The sequence below is a fragment of the Thermobia domestica genome, chromosome 12 (genome assembly GCF_964235325.1).
Source record: "Thermobia domestica chromosome 12, izTheDome1.hap1.1, whole genome shotgun sequence".
NCBI lineage: Eukaryota > Metazoa > Arthropoda > Insecta > Zygentoma > Lepismatidae > Thermobia > Thermobia domestica.
The window spans coordinates 202,723,389-202,745,852 of NC_137465.1; the positions used below are offsets into that span (position 1 = coordinate 202,723,389).

General features: G+C 36.1%; 1 protein-coding gene across 1 annotated transcript in view; it reads left to right on the plus strand.

Annotated features, from left to right (window-relative positions):
* Positions 1-22,464, plus strand: part of LOC145666938 (uncharacterized) — a 49,895-nt gene that overhangs the window by 22,501 nt on the left and 4,930 nt on the right. Inside the window, exons 5-7 of the mRNA XM_081734553.1 lie at positions 703-861; positions 13,224-13,326; positions 18,321-18,413. Coding sequence (XP_081590679.1) covers positions 703-861; positions 13,224-13,326; positions 18,321-18,413 — 355 coding nt within the window. The remainder of the gene's footprint in view (positions 1-702; positions 862-13,223; positions 13,327-18,320; positions 18,414-22,464) is intronic.

Sequence of the window (22,464 nt, forward strand, 5' to 3'; positions counted from 1 at the left end):
TCGCATTCAATTTTCAATCAACTTTTATGTTGTGAAGAGGTGAATACATAATAATACACAGCAGTTTAAACCGCCACTTCGCACACTACTACTATCTTCTCACCATAGCACCTTTGACATGAGTTGGAGAGTCAAGTCCATTTACTGTCAGGAAGTTATGTCATCGACTAACATGTGTTAGATATGAGAATAACAAAGGTATGGGATTCTTATTGGGAACTATCTTGGTCGGAACTCGCTTTTTAATTGACTTCCAATGTGTTGTTTGTTCTTGACAAGTGGTACATTACACTCTTAATACGGCTCCCAATTGGGAGCAATCCGTCCAATCAGCTTAAGTCAAACCCTGGGAATAGCTAGTTTCGTTTCATTTCGTACTCACAACAGTGCTCCCAATATTAAACTTCCAACCTTTATATCCGAGAATGGACTCTTTTGCCATTGCCATGAGCGGTAACTGTTTGATCCAAGTAACAAGGGAATTATGGGGAATATCACTCAAGTGGAATCAACATGTTTTTGTAAGGCATAATTCCTTAACTTACTACCTTTCTCCAATATTAAGATTGAAAATACTAATAAGATAGATCCGTTCTACACATGAATATAGATAGTTAGATCTATATATTTTTAACCTTTTGCAGTGTACTTTGGACTGTGTACAGGCTATGCTTTTGTTTGATTTTATTTGTTGTTTTGTAGACTGTTGGAAGCGGGCATGGAAGGAATGAAATACAGAAAAGGCAGTTTCCTGTACAAGAACCTACACACAATGTTACGGGCAATCAAGTCTACCAAAGGACTTCCCACCATCCACAGTTGCACCTCATTGGTATCCACAGTATCCGCTGTCAGTTTCAGGTAAGCTTTTTATATTCAATTCAAGTAGGGAACAAGTCTAACTTGCCTTGCATTTCACGAGTAAAAGAAAGGGGCATATTACGTTTACATCATATTCCTCGTCAAAAGTAGGCATATCAGTAAACTCCCAGCCGCATCGTTCCGATCATTTTGATTATTCAGGATTTTCCCAATACTTTCCATTGTGACGTGTGAAAGTCATTTTAACTAGGCGACCGTGTATGAGAACGAATGCAATTTATTTTTATTTATTTACTTATTTTTGGATTTATTTAATTCTTGCTTATCGACACGGCACCAGGATCAACAAGTCAGTTATAATGGCGAGAGAGAATGCTCACTAAAGAAAAGTATGTATTCGTCTTCTGAGGTATAGGCAAGTATGAATTTTCGTCATAGGAATATATATTCCCTTCATAATGATGAAAGAAGTGATTTTAATTTTAATTTGCTGTCTATGTCACTCACACGAGTATGATTTGTTCTAAACATACTCCAAAAGTCGTCCTGGAGGCACACGGGAGCTCAGTGGTACAGCACGTACCTCTGATGCGTATAGGGTCTCTCGTTCGACCCCCGACCAAGTAAGTTTGTGGGGAACAACAACATCGTGTCCGTGGGTTTTCTCGGGATACTCCTCCTTTCTTCCACTTTCTTATTTTACCTGTTCATCATCATTCACTTGTCTTAATCATCGTCTCCCTTAGCCTAACGGGTATCCTGGGACGTTGAACTGAAAGATTTCATTTCAAAAGTCCCGCAAAGAGTCGAGAAATGCCTCACAGGAATCCCATAATCCTTTCTGCTAGTGCACTAGTTAGCGCGCACACTTTTGGTGCTCGGCAGAAGAGAATTTGAACGCATTTCAGTGAGTGGTTCCGTTCCATCTTAAACTGTAAGTTCAGTTTCATATAGCCTTGGTGCTAAAAAGGACGCTCAACTTCAACAAACTAACTAAAGGAATCACAAATGGGACATTATATTGCCAGACCAATGTCCGAAGAACATTCTGTGGGGTAGTCGAGTGGTTAAATTTACCGTGTTTTTGATGCAGTGGTCTTGGATTTAAACCCCACCTGAACAGCATATTTGTTAGATCATATATAGACTAACGATCTGCTTGGTTCGAAATTGGGAATTTCAGAAATAAAGTTTTAAAATAATTAGCTCAAAGTAGTTATAGTGCATATGTTGCTTCACTCTTCCAACACAGCGATGCGTCTTTTTAGGTATAGCGTAGGACCTACCGGTGGTTTCGATGGATGTCAAAGATGTAGTTAGCTAAATTGACTCTTAGTGTTGACAACGTTGTTAGAAAATCTGGTATGTATGTACAGATACTTCTCAATGTACTAGAAACATCTCAAGGAAGTTCAGGTTGGTACCCTGTGTGTTTGAAATTAGTTCTTGTAGGTTAAAATATTTTCTTTAGCTCTCTTTCAATCAGTCAGTCGCTCTACTAATTGAACCCCTCAGACTTTGTTGCACTTACGTTGACGATTAAGATGGTTGGCAAATAGTCTTCTAAGCCATCAATTATAACGCTGGCAATTGACTACTCCACCGTTTCCCTCTGTTGGGCTACCGTCTATTCTGCTAGTACACTGACTGCATAAAGTTGATAGTGTTGATTAGTATCCTGAGATAAGTGGAGAGCCAATAGAACTAACAATCAAGTCCATGAGTCAAAGATGTTAAAATAAATACATTGGGAGTCAAATTTCTTGTCCAGTTAAGCATGGGCGATCACAATCAAAGTAGCTACTCATGTACTACCATGAGCAAAATAAATGACGCGTCTCTTTATTTTGAAATTTTTTGAAAATATCTCCATTTTCTTTATATGTTCGAAATTTCGGAAGGTTTCCCCAGCAGGACAGGTTAATAACAAACCCGTTTTTAATATTTGTGTTAGATATTAGCTTAAAATAAATAAATTAGAAGCAAAAAACATTAAATCGACAGAAATCTCGAGAATTACCAACTCTGCTAAAGTGGGAAATTTTCAAGAACGCGAGGGAATTCTGCAGTTCAACACGAAGCAGCGACATCTATGTCACAGAAAAATGTGGATAAAATCTACAAACGAAACTTTTAACGAAATATTTCTGATATGTCTTATTTCGTGCATTATCTGCAAACTCCAAATATATGAATATATGCCACGTATTAACGTAAAGATAGAGCAAAAAGTGGAAATCGTCTATGGAAAAGGACGAATTGGTAGCGCGACCGTAATGAAAAATCGTCTTTACCGTAGAACAGGGTGAGTTCACGTAAGGAAACAAATAGCTTAGTTGGTTAAAGCAACTAGTCTGTATGCCGAAGGTAGCGGGTTCGGATCCAGATGGAAGTGACGTTGTCATTTTTATTATTATGGTTATCTTATTTTTTAATGTGGGAAAGAATCAAATTGTAACATATGTGTAAAATTCATGACGATACCAAAAAAAGAAAAAATGTCGTTGTCGCACTTGCATTACCATCCCTAATTTTGTTTGCAAAAAGGTTAGTAATTATTTCCCCTGTGCTCACTGCTCACTATACGTAATGCTCGCTGGCGCGTTGTTTCCCAGTAAATGTTAATCCTAATTTGGAGAATTTTATAAAGTTTCACAATATTTCTCGCTAGATAGTCTTCTATCTACTTGTTTGGATATTTTGATAACAGATTTCCCTATTAAATGTTTAATTTTCCCTAGATGTTTAATTACGGAAAAGTTTTACAATGTATTTGTATTAAATTGAAATTGTTTTGAATTTACCACATGAGATAAGTAGCTCGAAGGAGGAAAACTCAAGTAATTGATATTCTACGTAAAAGCTACCTATTGTAGAATGATGATACTTCTTGCCATCAGCACATAATCTTCACGTTAGAGAGTCAGACAGAAAAAAAGTTCTGGTTTTTCCTCCCTATGACCACCCATCTTAAACCTCTACATTCCATTGTTCGTCTTACAAAATTTCGGTGCTCCAAAAACATTCATATAATAATAATAATAATAATAATAATAATAATAATAATAATAATAATAATAATAATAATAATAATAATAATAATAATAATAATAATAATAATAATCCTGAATATGCCATCCTTACATAATGTAAGGATATCTTAGTTTCTTAGTTTAAATCTTAGATATCTTAGTCTAAAGTGCTTTCTTTAGTAATTATTTGAACAACCATGTAGGAGGGGGTACGGCGTTTTATTTTGCCCCTCTCATTTCAGTACCCTTCCAACAGAAAGTAATTTCTCATAAGCAGGGTAGACAAAATGAATAAGAAATATATTTACAGCATCCTCTCCCCTTTCATGATTGGAATATCACGTAGCATTTTTTTATTCTACCAAAGATGGCCCTGTGCGGTTAGGGGTAGGTAACTAAAGAAATACCTAATATATAGCGCCCCTTGATTGTAATATTACCGCTTCTTTATTTGTACGAGGGAGCCCCAACAAGGTGATAAAAAGAATAGGAAAAATGTCTATTGAATCCAGTGGCGGATCCAGCACAAACTTCTGGGAGGGAGGGTAGTGAAAGATTCTTTTGATGATGTGAAGCTGTCACAAATTACCACTTTACTAAACTAAACATAATAGTGGGGTGAACTGGAACCCAGTCAGTTTAAATTGATGTAAAAGTTTAATTTTTGGCTTCATATTAAAGTTTTGGTTTCAAATGAAAATTTCAGTCCCAGTGGTCAAGGATCAAATCTCGTGGGGCTCTTCAGTGTAGGCTAATACGGGCCCCTTATGAGAAAAGGCAAAAATATTAAAATGTTTCTAACGTTCGAATTTTTCGTCTATTTTAAAGAATTGTTGGGCTTCGTATTAAAGTGTTGGTTCCAAATGGCAATTTCAGTCCGATGGAGAATGATCAAATCCTGGAGTCGGGGGGGCTCATCAGTATAGTGTGTTACGGCTCCATTATGGGAAAAGGCAAAAATATGAAAATGCTTATAACTTTCGAATTTTTCGTCTATTTTAAAGAAATTATTGGCTTCATATTAAAGTCTTGGCTTCAAATGACAATTTCAGTCCTTGTGGACAATTATCAAATCTCGGAGGGCTCTTTGGTGTAGGGGTTTCGGCTTCTTTATGGGACAAGATTCACGTAATTGATATTGCAAAATTGTTTTGTATACATTAGTGTAAACTTGGAGCATTTGGTTGATTTTACCTCTTATATTTTGCAGATTTCAAATTCCAAGCATAGTTACTTCTCAAAGCTAAAAGGCACTTACTAGTTTCATTAAAAGGAAATGTCTTTTATGAAAAGTTGTCATGGAGTAGACGAATGACCAGGCACCCAAACATTGGTTGAGTCGGACGGTTGAAACTCGTTAAGCTCACTTCAATTATTACTATTATTAATATTATTATTATTATTATTATTATTATTATTATTATTAATAATAATAATAATAATAATAATAATAATAATAATAATAATAATAATAATAATAATAATAATAATAATAGAGCATTCATGGGGTCCGTGGCTCGACTCCACTTCGCGCCAAGTGAAATTTGAGGTAGACAAATACCGTGTGCATGGGTATGGGTTTTCTTAAAATTTTCCATTTTCCTCCCACTTTCTTCATTTCATCATTTCATTCATCATCATTCTCCCTTAGCGTAGGTGCATAATCGTGCAACGTTAAACTAGATATTCCATTTAATTTTAATTTCAATAATAATAATAAACAATTAATTCAACTGAAAGAACTGTAATTTATGTAGACGGCAATTATCATAAATATGCAACCATTATAAAAACAATGCTTTGAGTAGAAAGATAATCCTTCCCAAGTGTTAACGAATGCGCACGAGATAAGACATGTCTCAAGAAAGAGACGAGACGCGCTTTGTGACATCCAAAAGAAGACGTAACAAATGTTTTGGACACGAAAAAGCTTTTAAAATGTCTCGTCTTGTCTGGAATGTCTCGAAAACAAAAGTCTAAGTTTTAAAATTATTTTTCAAGATCAATTCTCTCAGAAGTAGCTCTCTGCCTTAAAATTAATAACGGCATTTGTGATTTAAAAAAAAATAAAATAAACAATGTCTAAAGTTAATAGTTAACTTTTCGAAAAGAAGCTTCATTAAGGGTGAACCTGAAAGATGTCCACAAACTTCGGGAGATGATTCCTGACATCAAAAGAAGACAAATAGCCCTCTTGCAGTTTTCGAGTTCAGCTTCGTTGTCGAGATACAGTGTTGCCAACTGGTCGTGTTTGAGAAACTCACTGGAAATAAATTCAACTCCAAGAATAAGCTACTACAGGTCAATTGACTTATACCATACTGCAAGGTTAAATATTTGTTTATGAAGTGTGTACAAAATTTGCCAGTGTCCTTTCTGAGAACATCGTCGAGAAAAAGTCACCTCCAAGAATAAACTACCCCTCGTAAATTTTTCTAAGAGAAATATCTGATACTGCAATATAGGGTTGTTAATTAAATATTGATTAATGAAAAATAAACAAAATTGTTAAAACCATTTTGGAGAAAATAGCTTTTTTCGATTTTCGGCTGTTAGTAAACCACACTTATTTTAGGCGGTAGGAAAAAAATGGGAAAATCTCCTGTAGGAATACTATGTAAACCCTATGTTTAAAATTTGGTGTAGAAACGTTGAACGGTATAGCCTCTAGGCGAGTGCACAGAAAAGTGTACCGAACGGACGGACCGGAAGGACGGGTATCGAAAAATCACATTTCCGGTATGTAGACGCCATGAAGTATGTAAATCCGTTGAAATCTGAATTTGATATACTATTTTCACAATCACCATATTTTCTTCTCTCTTTTGTCGCTCGAAAAAGAAAAGCCTGAGTTTACCACAAAAAGCTAGGGCGTTTACCAAAAAATATTCAATTACAGGGCCACCGCACTAAAGTTTTTCAATTCAATTTCTTAACTGTATTAGGCCGCAGTTGTTACTGAAGTGTGTATTTGGATAATACGAAAAAAAAATATCGTATTATTCAAATACATCGAATGTCAGATTATCGAATAAAAAACTTCGATTGAAGAAAATCCACACTACAAAACTAACTCACACTTTGAGCACATTTTCATTAGACATATAATAGAGCAATTAATGCAATAATTGTTTATGAAATATGAAAAAATCAAATGAGTCATTTTCGAGAAAGTCGTTCAAAAAGAACACGTCAGGAGTAACCTACCTCTTGTGAATTGTTTCGAACAATGAGTTAAGATATACTTTTGCTTATTAATGAAATATTTATTTGCGAAATTTGAACAAAATCGCCTGTCGTTCGAGAAAATTGTTGGGAAAAACCTTGACCCCCAAAATAATCTATCCGTCGTAATTGTTTTTCATAGAAATGACTTATACTAAAATATAGGGTTATTAATGAAATATTTATTTATGAATTATCAATAAAATTGTTCACGTAAGTTTTGAGAAAATCGTGAGGGAAAAATAACTCCCCGAATAAACTATCTCTTGAGGATTCTTTCAGGGTAAGCGAGTTATTCCATATTATTAGGTTTTTAATGAAATATTTATTTCTGAGTACGAACAAAATTGCTTGATTCATTTTAGAGAAAACCGTGGAGGAAAAACACCCCCAAGAGTAAATTACCCCTCGTATATTTTTTTTTTAGGACAAATGAGTTTTGCCATATTGTTCGGTTATTAACGAAATATGTATTTTTGAAATACGAATAAACTCTTTTGAGTCATTTTTGAGAAAATCACCCAGACAACACACTCCACCAAGAATAAACTACCCCTCGCATTTTTTTAGGACAAACGAGTTATTTATGCCATATTGTTAAGTTATTAATGAAATATTTATTTATGAAATATGGACGAAAACACTTGAGTTCATTTTGAGAAAATCACTGAAAAAAAACTCACCCCTAAGTATAAACTACCCCTTGTAGATTTTTCTCAGATAAATGCCTTATACCATAAAATAGGGTTGCTAATTAAATATTGATTTATAAAAAAAAGAAAGAAAACAAGATCGTTAGAGCCAGTTATTAGAAAATATATTTTTTCTATTTTCATCGTACAGGAAACTACCCTTGTTTTGGGAGTAGGAGGGAAATAAAAGAAACTATAGGAAATACTATAAAAATCTTAAACTAAAATTTGGTGCAGATAAGTTGAACGGTTGGCCTCTAGGCGAGTGCACAGAAAAGTGTAGCGAACGGACGGACGAACAGATGGACATGTATCAAAAAATAACTTTTTCGGTATTAGGGGCTATAATACGTGTAAATTCGTTGAAATCTCAAATTTGATTTTTTTTTTTCGATCACCATACTTTCTTCTCTCATTTGTCACTTCAAAGTAAAAGGAACTCAGAACTACAGATAAGAGACACCTACTTTTACACATAGACATTTATTGATTTAAAACTGTTTTAGTTTGTCATTTCACTTCCAATTGAAAGGTTTTACCATGACTAACAGCATACCAATGACGAGACGGAAGTTTTGAGGAAGTAAATGCATTCAGAAGTCTAGACTACATTACGCCTATCAGCCTGTTTTTACTTTGTTGACAGTTGTAATTTCGTCCAAACGCTACATGAAATAATTCTTGGTTGACGTCATTGTGTTACTATTTTAGTATTGTTCTCTTCAGACTTGGTTGAAGTTTTGTCTTAACGGTTATACATTTTTTCTTTCTTATTTCATCGTTACACATAAGAATAAAATGTTCTGGTGAGTGGATAAATTCGAACCTACGAACATTGAGTTTTCATTCTTCCAACACATTACCAATGGACCAAGCTTTGTCTTCACGTTAACGCACGGTTACAGGGTTTATTACGATTTAAATAAAATGGCTGGCTGTTAGAGTTTCCTGCCCAAATATTTCGATAAAAAATTTTCATTGCTTCGTAGATACGCAGAGCAATGTTTAGATACACATTTTAGGATAGTGCATTTTAGTGTAAATAATAATTTCATGCCAGATAAAAGCTAGATAAGTTTTGATAAAATGTTTCATATGTAGTTCTCAATAATAGGCTTGCTGTTCGGGGTGAAGTTTCAAGGTTCAGCATTGACTAGCAGTTTTTGCTATTAATATCCCTTCTAACAATATTGGCAGTGGACAAAAGTTAGCCCGTGTTGAAGCTTTTTGCTCCTAATTTAATTATTTTACTTTATTATTTAACGAATATATTGAAAATTGTCAGCAGGCACGTATACAGTAATTTATTTCGGAAGGGGCTCGACTTCAATATTAGGATAAATTATAATAAAATTTTAAAAGATAATCCCAAAAATTAGGCTAAATTTACAGAAAAGTTGGGATTTCAGAGGGGGTCCTGACCCCCTGTACCCACCCCTAAATGCGTCCTTGTTTGTCAGCAACGTTTCCTCATTTTGAAACCCTCAAAAACTTCGGATATATAAAGGGAAAAGAGTTATTTTCGATAAAATATCACTTCAAGGAGACGCAACAGTTTTATTGCACATGGTGGTATCCAACGTTCACAAGGGCAAGAATTCCTTCCCTTTTATTCTTTTGCTACTGTGCTCTATCGAAAGGTTAGGTTTGTAACATATTACTCTTACAAACAAGCGTGATTGGCAGATAGGAATACTGAACAGAACTCCACAGAAATGCATGCTGAACTTACGTTTATAGCTTTGGTGATTTGGCCTCAAGGTCAATCGAGTGGTAATTCAGTTCCGTCTCTGTTCTTGAGCCATGTTCGTATTTACTTCGAACAGTTTTGCTAATGAAAAGCATGCCTCGTAATATAACCGACTTCTTTCGCGTAAGAAATCGAAACTCAGTTGGTCACAGCAACTTTTGTTACCTAACCATAACGGCCTAGGGTCGTCTTCAGTAGAATAAAAAAATGTTACGTGATATTCCATTCACGAAGGAGGAAAGGTTACTTTAAATATATTTCTTATTCATTTTGTCTACTCTGCTTGTCAGAAATTATATACTTTCTGTTGGGACGGTGCTGAAAAGAGAGGGGGGGGGGAAATAAAACTTCGTGCCCCCTCATACATTTTAAATTTTGTTACATGGTTGCTCAAATTATTACTAAAGAAATCACTTAAACCAAGATATCTAAAGTTACATTATGTAAGGGTGGCATATTCAGTAATAATAATAATAATAATAATAATAATAATAATAATAATAATATTGCCAAGTGAACTATGTGGTGGACAAACACCGTGTGCGTGGGTTTTCTCGGGGTTCTCCCGTTTCCTCCCACTTTCTTCATTCCACCATTTCATTCATTACTCATCATCACCGTCTCCTTTAGCCTAACCGGCATAACCGTGGGACGTAAAACTCAAAGATTTCATTTCATTTTCATAATAATAATAATAATAATAAATGTCTTTGGAGAGCCGAAATTATGTGACACGAATCATTACATGTAGAGCTTTAAGAGGAGTGGTCATAGGAGAGGAAAAAACAGGTTTTTTCTCTGTCTGACCAACGTAAAGATTATGTGCTGAAGAAGCATAATAATTCTACAATAGGTTGCGTTTACGTAGAATATCAGTTACTTCAGTTCTCCTCCTTCGGGCTACTTACCTCATGTGGTAAATTCAAAACAATTTCAATTTAAGACAAATACATGTAAAACTTTTCTGTAATTAAAAATATATAGGGGAAATTAGTCATTTAATAGGGAAATCTGTTATCAAAGTGTCCAAAAAAGTAGATAGAAGACTATCAAGCGAGAAACATTGTGAAACTTTATAAAATTCTCCAAATTAGAATTAACATTTACTGGAAAACATTCGTTATGCACCAGTGAGCATGTAGTGAGTAGTGAGCACAGGGGAAATTATTACGAAACTGTTTGCAAACAAAAATTAGAGACACTAATGCAAGTGCGAGAACGGCATTTTCTTCTTCTTCTTCTTTTTTTTGGTATCGTCATGAGTTTTACACATATGTTACAATTTGATTTTTTCCTACATAAAAAATAAATAAAATAACCACAGTAATAAAAATTCCACCGACACTTCCATGGGGTTCGAACCCAATACCTTCGCAATACAGACAAGTTGCTTTAACAAACTGAGCTACTTGTTTTCTTACGTGAACTGCACTGTTCTACGGTAAAGACGATTTTTCATTACGATTGTGCTAAGAATTCGTCTTTTTCCATAGGTAATTTCCACTATTTGCTCTATCTATACGTTAATACTTAGCATAGATTAATATATTTGGAGTTCGCTGATAATGCATGTAATAAGACACATTAGAAATGTTTCGTTAAAAGTTTCGTTTGTAGATCTAATCCACGTCTCTCTCAATGACATAGATGTCGCTGCTTCGTGTTGAACTGCAGAATTCCCTCGCGTTCTTGAAAATTTCCCACTTTAGCAGAGTTGGTAATTCTCGAGATTTCTGTCGATTTAATGTTTTTTGCTTCTAATTTATTTATTTTAAGCTAATATCTAACACAAATATTAAAAACGGGTTTGTTATTAACCTGTCCTGCTGGGGAAACCTTCCGAAATTTCGAACATATAAAGAAAATGGGGATATTTTCAAAAAAACTTCAGAATAAAGAGACGCGTCATTTATTTTGCTCATGGTAGTACATTCTGTCCTACGTGGCATAGTAGTAACAAAGATTAATTATGATTCAAAGTTTTGAAGAGGAATTATTTTTATAGAAATGTTTATTGATATCTAATTATTCAACTTATACGGATTTATTTGATAGTAGGAAGTTGTGCCACTCTAGTTCGATACGCAGGACCGCAACTGTACACTAAAGTAAATGCTCCTTTAATTTATCGGAATTGTGGAAGGAATAGCGTTACAAGGCCCGGATCTCTTTAAAGGAGAGAGTAGTTAGTGATTGCATACTTGATTGGCAATCTGGAAATCTCTCGGTGGAATTCGATGTGCAGGTGCATTCAGGTTTCCTCCTATGATGACTTTAAATATGTGTTATGGCCAATTTCCTTTTCTATTTTTGTCCTTGTTCATTAATGTAAAGCGGGTATTTGGGGTCAGAAGCTAACAAATCCTTGTCTAAGACTTTAAATAGATACTGGGTTCATACCTAGGGGTGCATAAATAGAATTTGAAATTTAGGAATGCATAAAAAACAGAATATAGTGGTAAAAAGGGTAACAGAGAAAGAGAGGGAATGGATGAACTTAGGAATAAGGTTATGAGCGTAGTATCACTCTTTGAAGTGCGCTAACTCCGGTTCCTCCTCGTCGTCATTAGAAGGTGCCCTATTGGCTACGGCTGGACAAATAGCTTCTGCAACCAGGTTAACTGGATTTGAAAATCCTTCACAACGAAACAGCGTAAATTGAACAACAGCCACGGGGAACAACAAGGCACTCTAGTGGAACAGGCTACGTGGGTATATTTCCATCTTCTTTCCACAAAAATTGAACATTGCGGTGATGCACCTTAAAGTAGAATTTTATTTGCTGTTCATCCTGAAGAGGACCACTGGCGCAAATCCCGGAGGGATGAGGGAGACATTTTCCCTCCAATCTTGGAACTGAGGGGGACTGTTCCCCCAATAATCCGATTTGAAATTAGATTTTGGGGGGAAAATTTGATGATTTTTGTCCGATTGCTACAAAGAAACGTGAAATGAAATTGATATCCCCAGAATAAGCCTCAAATCTGCCCGCCTCCCAACGTTGAAGACAACTCTGTTCCTCTGATCCTCCACAACATTGTTTTTCAACTTCATAAATATTTTGGACATCGCAATATATATATATATATATATATATATATATATATATATATATGCGAACGGTCTTGCCCGTCCCTTCCAATGTTGAAGACAGATTTGCGCCGTGGGAGACGATCTCTCGTCTTTTCAAAGTTAAAATGCGTTCCATAGCACTCTCAAGTCGATTATTATGAATCTCTCACGATTCGTCCCAAAAGCTTGGTTTTGTCTCATCAATAAAAGTGAAGCCACGACGATCAAACATCTAAGAGTTCTATGCTCGCGGGGGGGGGAAAGTGGTCGTGTCTAAAGGATTGCGGGAGCAAAAAAAATGAATTCTCTGTTGTTTTATTTCTTCTATTACAAAGTTGATGGAATGATTAAAGAAGTTATTGGCTGTCTCTATGCGACGACAGGAAGTTCAAGGAACAGTGACTCCAAATTGAGTTAATAAATCCACAATATGACAAGACTGGAGGGAGACTTTGATTTCTTCAGAGAATTGACGATTTCAGTACAAATTGTACATTGCATTATCTTAAATAAAAATCTAATGAACTCCTGTGCTGGTAAGAATGTTGGGTAGCAGAATAATCATAAGTCATTTGTCAATCCAAAGAAACTCTTTGGCGTAGGATAAAGTGTTTGCCGTTTTATTTTCAGGAAGAAGAAGGAAGAACCGAGGCCACCGCCAACTCCGGAAACTTGGAAGAGGTTGGCGACGCCTCGAAAGATTATTGACCCTAACTCACTTCTGCCTAAAAGGGTAAGCACAACCTCGATTTAGTTATAGCTTGTCTTTTGTTTCATTCCGGGCTCTGCATGTGTCACATACACAACAGTATTATTACGAAAATATACTTATTTTGAGCAAAGTTTGTAATGGAACGAAAGTTGTCCATAATGGAGAAATCTTGAGTGCGAACTTAAGAACAAATGCATAATTTTCGAGGCCGGTCGGTCGCTAATCTACTGCATATGCAGCTAAGATTCCCTCCTATGGAAATCCTATCCTTGGGTGTTCAGCCGCATTGTTATGAAGTGTTTGACTCCTCGTCTGAAACGCAGCAATGGCCTCCGAGGTGCTCCTTCAAGTGCGGGAACAGGTGAAAGTTGCTTGGAGCGAAATCTGGGCTGAGGTAGGGTAATCGATGATGACCTAGTGAAACTGCTTGAGGAGCGTGGTAGGGCGGCCACTACACTCCTCGGTCGGTGACGTTCTCTCTACTAAACTCTTTCCAGTCTTAGAACAAAGTAGACATAAACAAAGCGAAATGTATTACTCCGCGGCTCACACGTGCTTGGGCAGCGAGAGACGTGAACAGCAAGATCGTCTGCTAGCTTACTGTCGTCGCATAATTTCCACAACGTTAAGGCTATAGTTGGTTAGTAAATAATTAACGCACTGACACTATATTGGAAATATGTATTTTCATAAATCCTTATATAAACGAGCTTACCGCTGTTCCTGTGTCCTCTTTTGTGTTTTATAACACGAGACGAAAATGGATTATTGTCACATATCGTCGCCACGAAACTCTGCATTCTGCTATAATTTTAAATGAGTGGAGTAGGTGCGCAAACGCATACGCATGCGCAGTAAATACCATATGTCCAAATACGTGTGAGGTTGAAATAAAGCTACATCTGTTGTTAAATATTATATATATTGCGTTTATTATCACAAAATGCAGGATAAATTCAGATATCTTTATCTGAAATTTCTATTTTAGTAGGGATTATATTGCGGTAGGATACTAGTGCAGTAAGTCCAACAACCAATCACTGGTCATCCACCCACTGGTAGTCAGGTGGGTTTGTTTACATCTACTTTTTTCTAAGGCTGGAAAGAGTATAGCTGCAAACTTTTGACACCATTCTGCGATATGCTGATGAGAAGTTACAGTCTCTCCTTAAACCTCTACCAGCTGCCGGTGAATTTCAGCCTCGGTTAAATGTTTCGCCCACAGAAATGGAATAACTGAGCGGATCTTTTTTTTTTTTTTTTTCAAACGAGTCACCATTTGTGTTTACATGCAACTAGCGCCGTAGGTTGCAAATGGCTGAAACTTCATGTATTAAAATTACCACACACTCCTCGTTCCACTTTCACCGACGAAACTCCAGAAATATCGGCCTTGTAACCTTAATTTCTGATCCTTCCTCCTATTCAGTGGCGTAGGGAAGGGGACCCAGAGGAGCCACACCCCCCCAAAGAGGTCCGACAATGTAATTTGGTACTTTAATGTTTGTAATTTTTTATATATATTTTTATGATTGTAACTTTTCTATATGTACCTATAACAGCACTTCCCCTCCCCCAAACACACATCCTGGCTACGCTACTGCTCCTATTATAAAATGTCTTCGGATTCCTTAAAGTAGAGACATGACATTTGGTATTTGAACTTTTCATTTACAATAATTAAACATGGTGTTTCAGTGTTTTAGATGTTTGACATAGAATAAATAAAAAGGCGTGTGAGTGGTTCTCTGACGTGAACATGCGAGCCGTTCGAATTTCGTCGCCTATCGAATCCTATACGGAAGTCCAGAAAGAAAAATGCAAAATGTTGCCCGAAATAATACCAAAGGAGAGGATCATTTGCTAGTTAATTACAATATGGATATAGGATCTGTTTATGTAATTTACCACTCCTCTCCTGTTTGATTTGTAGTTCGAGATTTTCATATTACTCTTATAGGGCCCACTCACGGTCCACGGTTTGCGCAAACATCATGTTTGTGCAAACATCGTGTTTGCGCAAACACTCGGCCACACACGATACAACTGTTTGCACAAACTTCAGTTCAATTTTGAGTTTAATCGCGTAAGCATGTCCACTGAAGCAGCTTGTTTAGCGATAGTAATTGCTTGTGCTTTGGAAGCGGAAATATCCGCGAAACCAAAAAGAAAGAAGAGGGTGTGGATGAAAGAGTGGTTGATTATGACACATACATTGGCAACATTATTCACAATGTAGATGTACTATTCCAGCAAACTCAAGAATTTTGACTGTGCATCCTAGAAGTATATATAGCAACTAAATTACTTACATGTTAACTTTTCCAGTGAAAATGCTAAACACTACTTTCACTATCATCTATGTCAGTTAATATTTCGTCTTTGTCTGAATCTGACTCTTGTAAATTTATTTTTATGGGTTCCAAAAACTGTAAGCACAAAAAATAATTCTTCGAGCTTGACTTCGTAGCACTTGAAAGAAAAAGAAAAAAAGGAAGACAGAAAATAAAACTTCTGCTGTACTCGGTATGCTTAAAGACATTGTCAACTATAATTTTGGAGAATAAACGAACTACCACGAAAGAAAGCAACGAGACACTGATGAATTCTACACTAGCCCCTTTCTTTCCTTCTCCGTTTTCATAACAAGTAGCACCCTTGTTCTTCGTGTAGGTGCCACGAAAGTAATCCATCTGATTCCTAAGCAACTCGATATGCTCGAGTTTGTTTTGGGTTACGATAATTTATGACAGCATTCAGACGCCTGATGCTTTTGATTCCCTTATAGAGGAGAAAAGAGGGTGTTAAATGTCGTACATAAGGCAGTGGAACGTGAAAGAAAAAAAGAAACAGAAAACATACTGCGTTCCTTCTGTCGAATAAGAAAGGGTCTATCTTGAAGTAAATTTCAAAACAAATTACAAACGTCCCATGCTTTATTCTTACGATGATGGCAAAGATTGCAAAGGTATGTAGCCACGGGGGAAAAGGGGGCTCTGTCTTTCCGAACTATTTCCAGCTCCAAAATGAGGTTCGTCTGGTATATGTTTAATAAACTTATTTAACAGTTAATGCAAATGAAGGACTTTATAATAAAATATGAATTTTTTTTTAAAAAATCAATCATCATCAATACGGTTTCTATACCTAATTGAATCAACTAAAATTAATCATATGCTTTATATTCTCATTTCCCTAACTGGGTGCACTGTGAACTCACTACTATATTATTGCATAATAATATCGGAGTTAATATTTTTTCGTTTTTTTTTTCCTCTTTAGTTTTTTAACCTACATAAACACAAAGTCAGATAAACAGACTGCTATAAACAGCATTTATTTTCTTATGAATAGCTTATTGATTAATCTTTTGCACTCCGGTTTTTAACTTCATTACTGTCACGATCCGTCTTTTGATAAGGAAGCATTGTGAAAATATAATATGCGCATAGTATGTATGTATGTATAGTAAGTTAAAATGCTTTCATGTTGTGAAAGAGGTAATTTGTTCTGCTTTTAATATGTGAAAAGCTTGCCTCCCCCTGAAAGTAATGTTCTCCTAGAACAACTTGCTGGCTATACCCCTGATTATCCTGTAATAAAAGTTGTGAGTTCTATTTGCAAATCGAAACAAAATCCACTGGAAATTAGACGCGGGACTCAACGCTCGTTTTACTAATTGTTTTATATGGAAATCTTTCAAAGCGTCTATCATGACAACCAGTTGACATAGAAAGATGTAGTTTTCACGTATTTGTTCGTAATTCTTTTCTCTACTTGGTAAAGTGAGCAGTTAATGTGCTAGTACAATATTTCTAAGTAGCGCCTGTGATATTGTCAAGATTCGCAGTAGCGCGAGAAGACAGCGTACATAACTGCTTGTCGCGAACTGTCAACACCGCTCAATGCCAATTGGACGCCGTGTGAAGCCAACACAAGGCCATGTCGTTTCTCATCTGAAATCTGCAATAACTTCTCATATGCCGCATTTTTCAAATTCCTGTTTTTATAATCTTCACTCTTTACCTTCCACAGTTCAGGCAAATTTCGATAAAGGTCAATAAATTCTCTACAGAATTCTTGATTCCTATTCATTGACGCCATAGCGCAAGAAATAATCGTCTGTACACTAGGCTTCCTACTCGGAAATAAAGCTCGTGTTTGCACAAACATGCCCATACACGGTCCACGTGTTTGCGCAAACATCATGTTCGTGTAAACAATTTTCGAACGAGTTCGATGTGGAAAATGTTTGCACAAACGTTTGCGCAAACAGTTCATACATCGCCACACACGGTCAAACTGTTTGCACAAACAGCCTTGTTTGCGCAAACCATGGACCGTGAGTGGGCCTCTTTAAAGTTAAAAAATAAGTTTGTCCTTAGAAGCATGCCCTATCGAGTGGTCGTATAGGCTAATTAATCGCTGTTCTTGCTTGTTAGTTGGCAGAACCTCATTTTCAAACGTTCTGATTTAATTTTCCAGGATTTTCACTTAGTTTCAGCAGGCAAATGCTGGGATGATGCCTTCAAACATAGAACCTGGTCCCTAAGGAAACTCACGTAAACCTTAAATTTAAAATTTCATCCAAAATGACCTCTACAGTAGGCGAGTATATATATATATATATATATATATATATATATATATATATATATATATATATATTCGAACGAATAGACACACAAACAGTGAAAGAGTGATCTCCTCTACTGCGATGTGCGTTTGGTTCGTTCCTCTACTAAGTATAGTTGTGATAAAGAAAACACGTAAATACGTTGAAATTTCAAAGTCGAAATTGTTTCGCCATTATCGTACTTTCTTCTGTGTATTGTCGCTCGTAACGAATATACAAATATTGAAATTAATAGTGTGTGTTAAAGACAATGATTAATGGAAAAATTCCGCTTAATTATCTGTTAAAAATCATTGGTTAAGAGTTAAATATACAATATTGTAAATCGTTGTTTGAAGAACTAATGTTATCATTTGGTTATTTTTTGTTTTTCCAACAGAAAAAGGTTGATCCAAAGACGATGAAACGTCTCCCAATTTTGGCAAGGCCAGTTGTAGTTGATAAATACGCTAACGTCAGGAAGCCATGGAAGGTAAAGTATTTATTATTATTATTCCTATTATTATTTTTATTATTATTGCATAAATTACACGTCTATATACAAGGAGCGTTCAAGAAGTTTTGACAAGATGGTTATAATATTGTTATTGGTTGCAATATGATGGTGAAATTTTAGGTAAAAATGGTTTCGTTCTTTGGCTACAAGACCTTGTCACTCAATGTAGCCTCCATTTGCTGTGACGCATTTCGTCCAACGCTCTTTCCATGCCTTGATTGCACTTTGGTAAAATTCAGGTAGCTGACTTTTACACAATTGTTTCACACAAGAAATGAGGACCGTATCACTGTCTTGTGTTTTTCCTAGCAGGCGGGCCTTCAGATGATCAAACATTAAGAAATCCGAAGGAACCAAGTCCGGACTATAAAGAGGCTGAGGGACGACTTCCTATCCCATTTTATGATTTTCTGCTTTGTAAACATGGCTATGTGAGGTTTTCCATTATCATTATGGAGTTTCATTAGCTTACTTGCAGCTCCACTCTCTTGGACTGGAGAGCACGTTATCCAGTGACAAACGATAACGCTACTTTTAATTGTGGAGCCATGTTCCAAAATGTTTATTATAATGACACCGCGCTGATCGCAGAAAAAAAAAGAGGGCACTACTTTCTGTAAAGTCTATGGTTTTTAAACTGCTGCAACCAACGTTGGATACTGGCGCGGTCTGATGTGAGATCATCATAAACCGGAATCATTTTCCTATGAATTCATGTATCTTATTTATTACCAATTTTGAACAGAAACTCCGTTACCGATCGTTGTCTGGTACTGATGTCTATTTCAGTGTCGAATATGGTTTATCTACGAACAATAGGAAACAATGTTTATTACCATTTTGAAGCCAAAGGATCAAAATATATGCACCTAGAACTTCATCATCGTATTGCAATTAATAAAAGTATTATACTCGTGTACGAAAAACTTATTGAAACGCCTTTTGTAATTAAAACATTTGTATTTCACAACATTAACCCTTATCCGGGCAACCGGGGCCTCCCAGGCCCAGTAGCTTCATTTTTCTAAAATTTCTCAATAACCATACATATTTCGAAGACATAAAATACTGAATTCTTCTATCTTTCGTCGAAGTTAAAATCATGAACATATCGAGTTGGTAAAGCTAATGTTTTTTTTTTTTTTAATTTGAAAATCTTTTCCTGACGTAACCAGGCAACCGGGGCCTAGGAGGCCCCGTATAACTTTAGTGAAATTCCTGTCAAATATTAGATCAAATTGTCACATATATTGAACACGTGACTATTGTAACCTTTAGTCGGAACAGTATGCGGCAACAGACAATGAATTTTGAGTGTTCTGCACTTAAAATATATACTGGGCCTGACAGGCCCCGGTTGCCCGTTTACGTTACAAAAATGTCTGGACCGGATTTGCTATTCTGCTTGGCTTACAAAAGCGTGACACGAAGTTTCGCTACTTGACAAAAATATATACCGGTACATTCTAGACTACTCTGAACAGTAAGTGACAATATGTATTGATTTTGTTTATTCTGCACTTAAAATATATACTGGGCCTCACAGGCCCCGGTTGCCCGTTTACGTTACAAAAATGTCTTGCCCGGATAAGGGTTAAGCAATTCCTTGCTGTTAAATGTTTCAACTTGAAGATAAAATTTGTACATAGATGCTAAAGCTTCTACCTACGTACACCAACAGAGGCTGTTGGCAAAAACGTTGGTATGGAAATTCTGTAGTTCTAACAATTTCGACCAGTGATGATTTCAGAGGCGGCCCTATAAATCACTCCCAAGACCATTTCTCTGATTGTATGAATGTGTATTACAAATATTTTCTGCAGAACTACTTTTCAATCGCTGTATATTGAAATTTTTTTCCCGGGAGGAAAACCTTCTAAAATCTTCACTGATTTTTAGTACATCCGAATTCTTCTAAAGACTTGCCTCAAGCTTCTTTTACTCGATTAAACGGATGGATTGTCCACCGTTTTCCTTTGTCTGTCTTGTTTCAATATTTTAATGTTAGCCATCACACGCTTATGTGATGGTGGACAGGGACGTACGCAGGGGACGGGTCCTGGTGGTCCGGATCCGCCCGAAATATCGACTTTCCTGTAAATTTAATCTATTTTTAAGAGTGATTTTACAAATTTTAATAACATTTATCCTCATATCGAATTTGAACCCCTCAAAAAATCTTTAGATTACTGAAATAAATTCTTGCATACATTCCTAATCGTGGATACAGAACTACTCTGTTTGCACACCATGTGTTTTCTCTGATGAAGAAATTTGTGCGCCTTGGAAATTGGAACTGCACCGCGTGAATCAAGAAGGGGCAAAGAGAAAAAGGAAGAAATGGGGATTAGAGGAAAATTAAGGAAATGTAGGGATAAATGGAAATTAAAGGGGAAATTACGGAAATAAAGGTCTGAAAAATAAGAAAGGTTTTGGAAAATTATCTCTATTATCATCTGGCGGCACTATTTGACACATTTGGTATTTTCTGAAAGACCTTTAGTGCTCTTGAAGGAAAAGATGGTCACCTAGAAATCCTGACCCGAATTATCATTACGTAGTTCGCCGTAAAGCTAAACGCTATTGTTTCATGAACACATAAAGTTAATACCATAAGATACCATGAAACTTTCAATATGAGAATTTTAATAAACTGGCATGTACAGTATATTTCACCTTCTAAGATTTAAGCAAGGCTATAATGAAAAAAATATCCGTGTAGAACTCTGTAGCAGAAGTTCATTCCCAACTATTAGAAGCATCTATATATTAAAATGCTAGGTTTATATGGTTGTGGTAAAAAAGTTTATATGTTTGTGGCCAATCTATCTGTATATTAAAATGCTACATGTAGGTTTATATGTTTGTGGTCAAGAAACGTTTATATGTTTGTCTCCAAAGAAAAGTTTATGTTTGTCTCTAATCCTTTCGACAATGAGATCTCGATAACCAGAAGTACTAGAAATGTGCCGTTCTCACTGGTCGATTCAAAATTTTGTGTAGATTGTCCAGTTCGAATTGCATATTTAAAAAAACATGGCCGTTATTTCTTAATTACAATTTTTGGGTACACTGGAAGTGTCGAAATTTAAAAAAAATAAAGCATCATATCCTACGAGTTATACATTTCAAAACCACATATTTGTATACAGAGGTTGCATGTCTGTCAGGCGTTCGTTTCATGGTCAAATGATAATGTAGAACGAGGGATAACCATTTCTCCAGTCTAAGATGTATCTTTATTTCTTTGGCCAATGAACACCATAATATGTCACTGACATTATAATTCAGTGTGTATGTAATATATTTGCTTATTACATATTGCATGCAAGAAGAAAGAAAACATTGATTATACATGAATTAGAGAAGTAGGCTCAAATCTTGCAAACGGTGCGAGATATTGAAAAAAATAATCGAAAAAATCCCCCCTTTATGGTACCCCTTGCCGATTTTTATCTAGGCGTCTTTTATTTGTGTCTGTAAAGGGAGATGTACAGGTGACAAGGAGATGCATGCTCATATGTGAATGATACGCTGTGCAAAGAGCGCAGATTCAGGCACTTTATTTTTCGGAATGGCAAAATCTATAGCACTCTGGCATTTTCAAAGACCTGTAGAGCTCCGACAAGGCGTACTCAGATATGGATTTATAAGGGGGGAGAATCCATCATCTATAACTTTTCCAAGTTTAGCACAAACTTACCCGAACATTTATACATTAAATGCTAAGTTTATATTTCTGTATAGCAAGTCTCTCCTTTCTGACTTCTCTCACCCTTCACTTCTTGAGTTGAGTTGATTTTGAGTTTTGCGTCCCTTTCAACAGCGAGGCTATATGAGACATGATCCTACTGATTAACATGGAATCTGAACCACATAAGTTCCCACTAGGAATCGAATCCGGGTATCACACGCCAAAGGCGCGTACGCTAACCATTTAGCTACGAAGGAGCTCTCTCATCCCTCACTTGTGTTTGTATAGGGACATGAGTGAGAAAGTGGGAAAAAGACTCACGTTTATATTAGA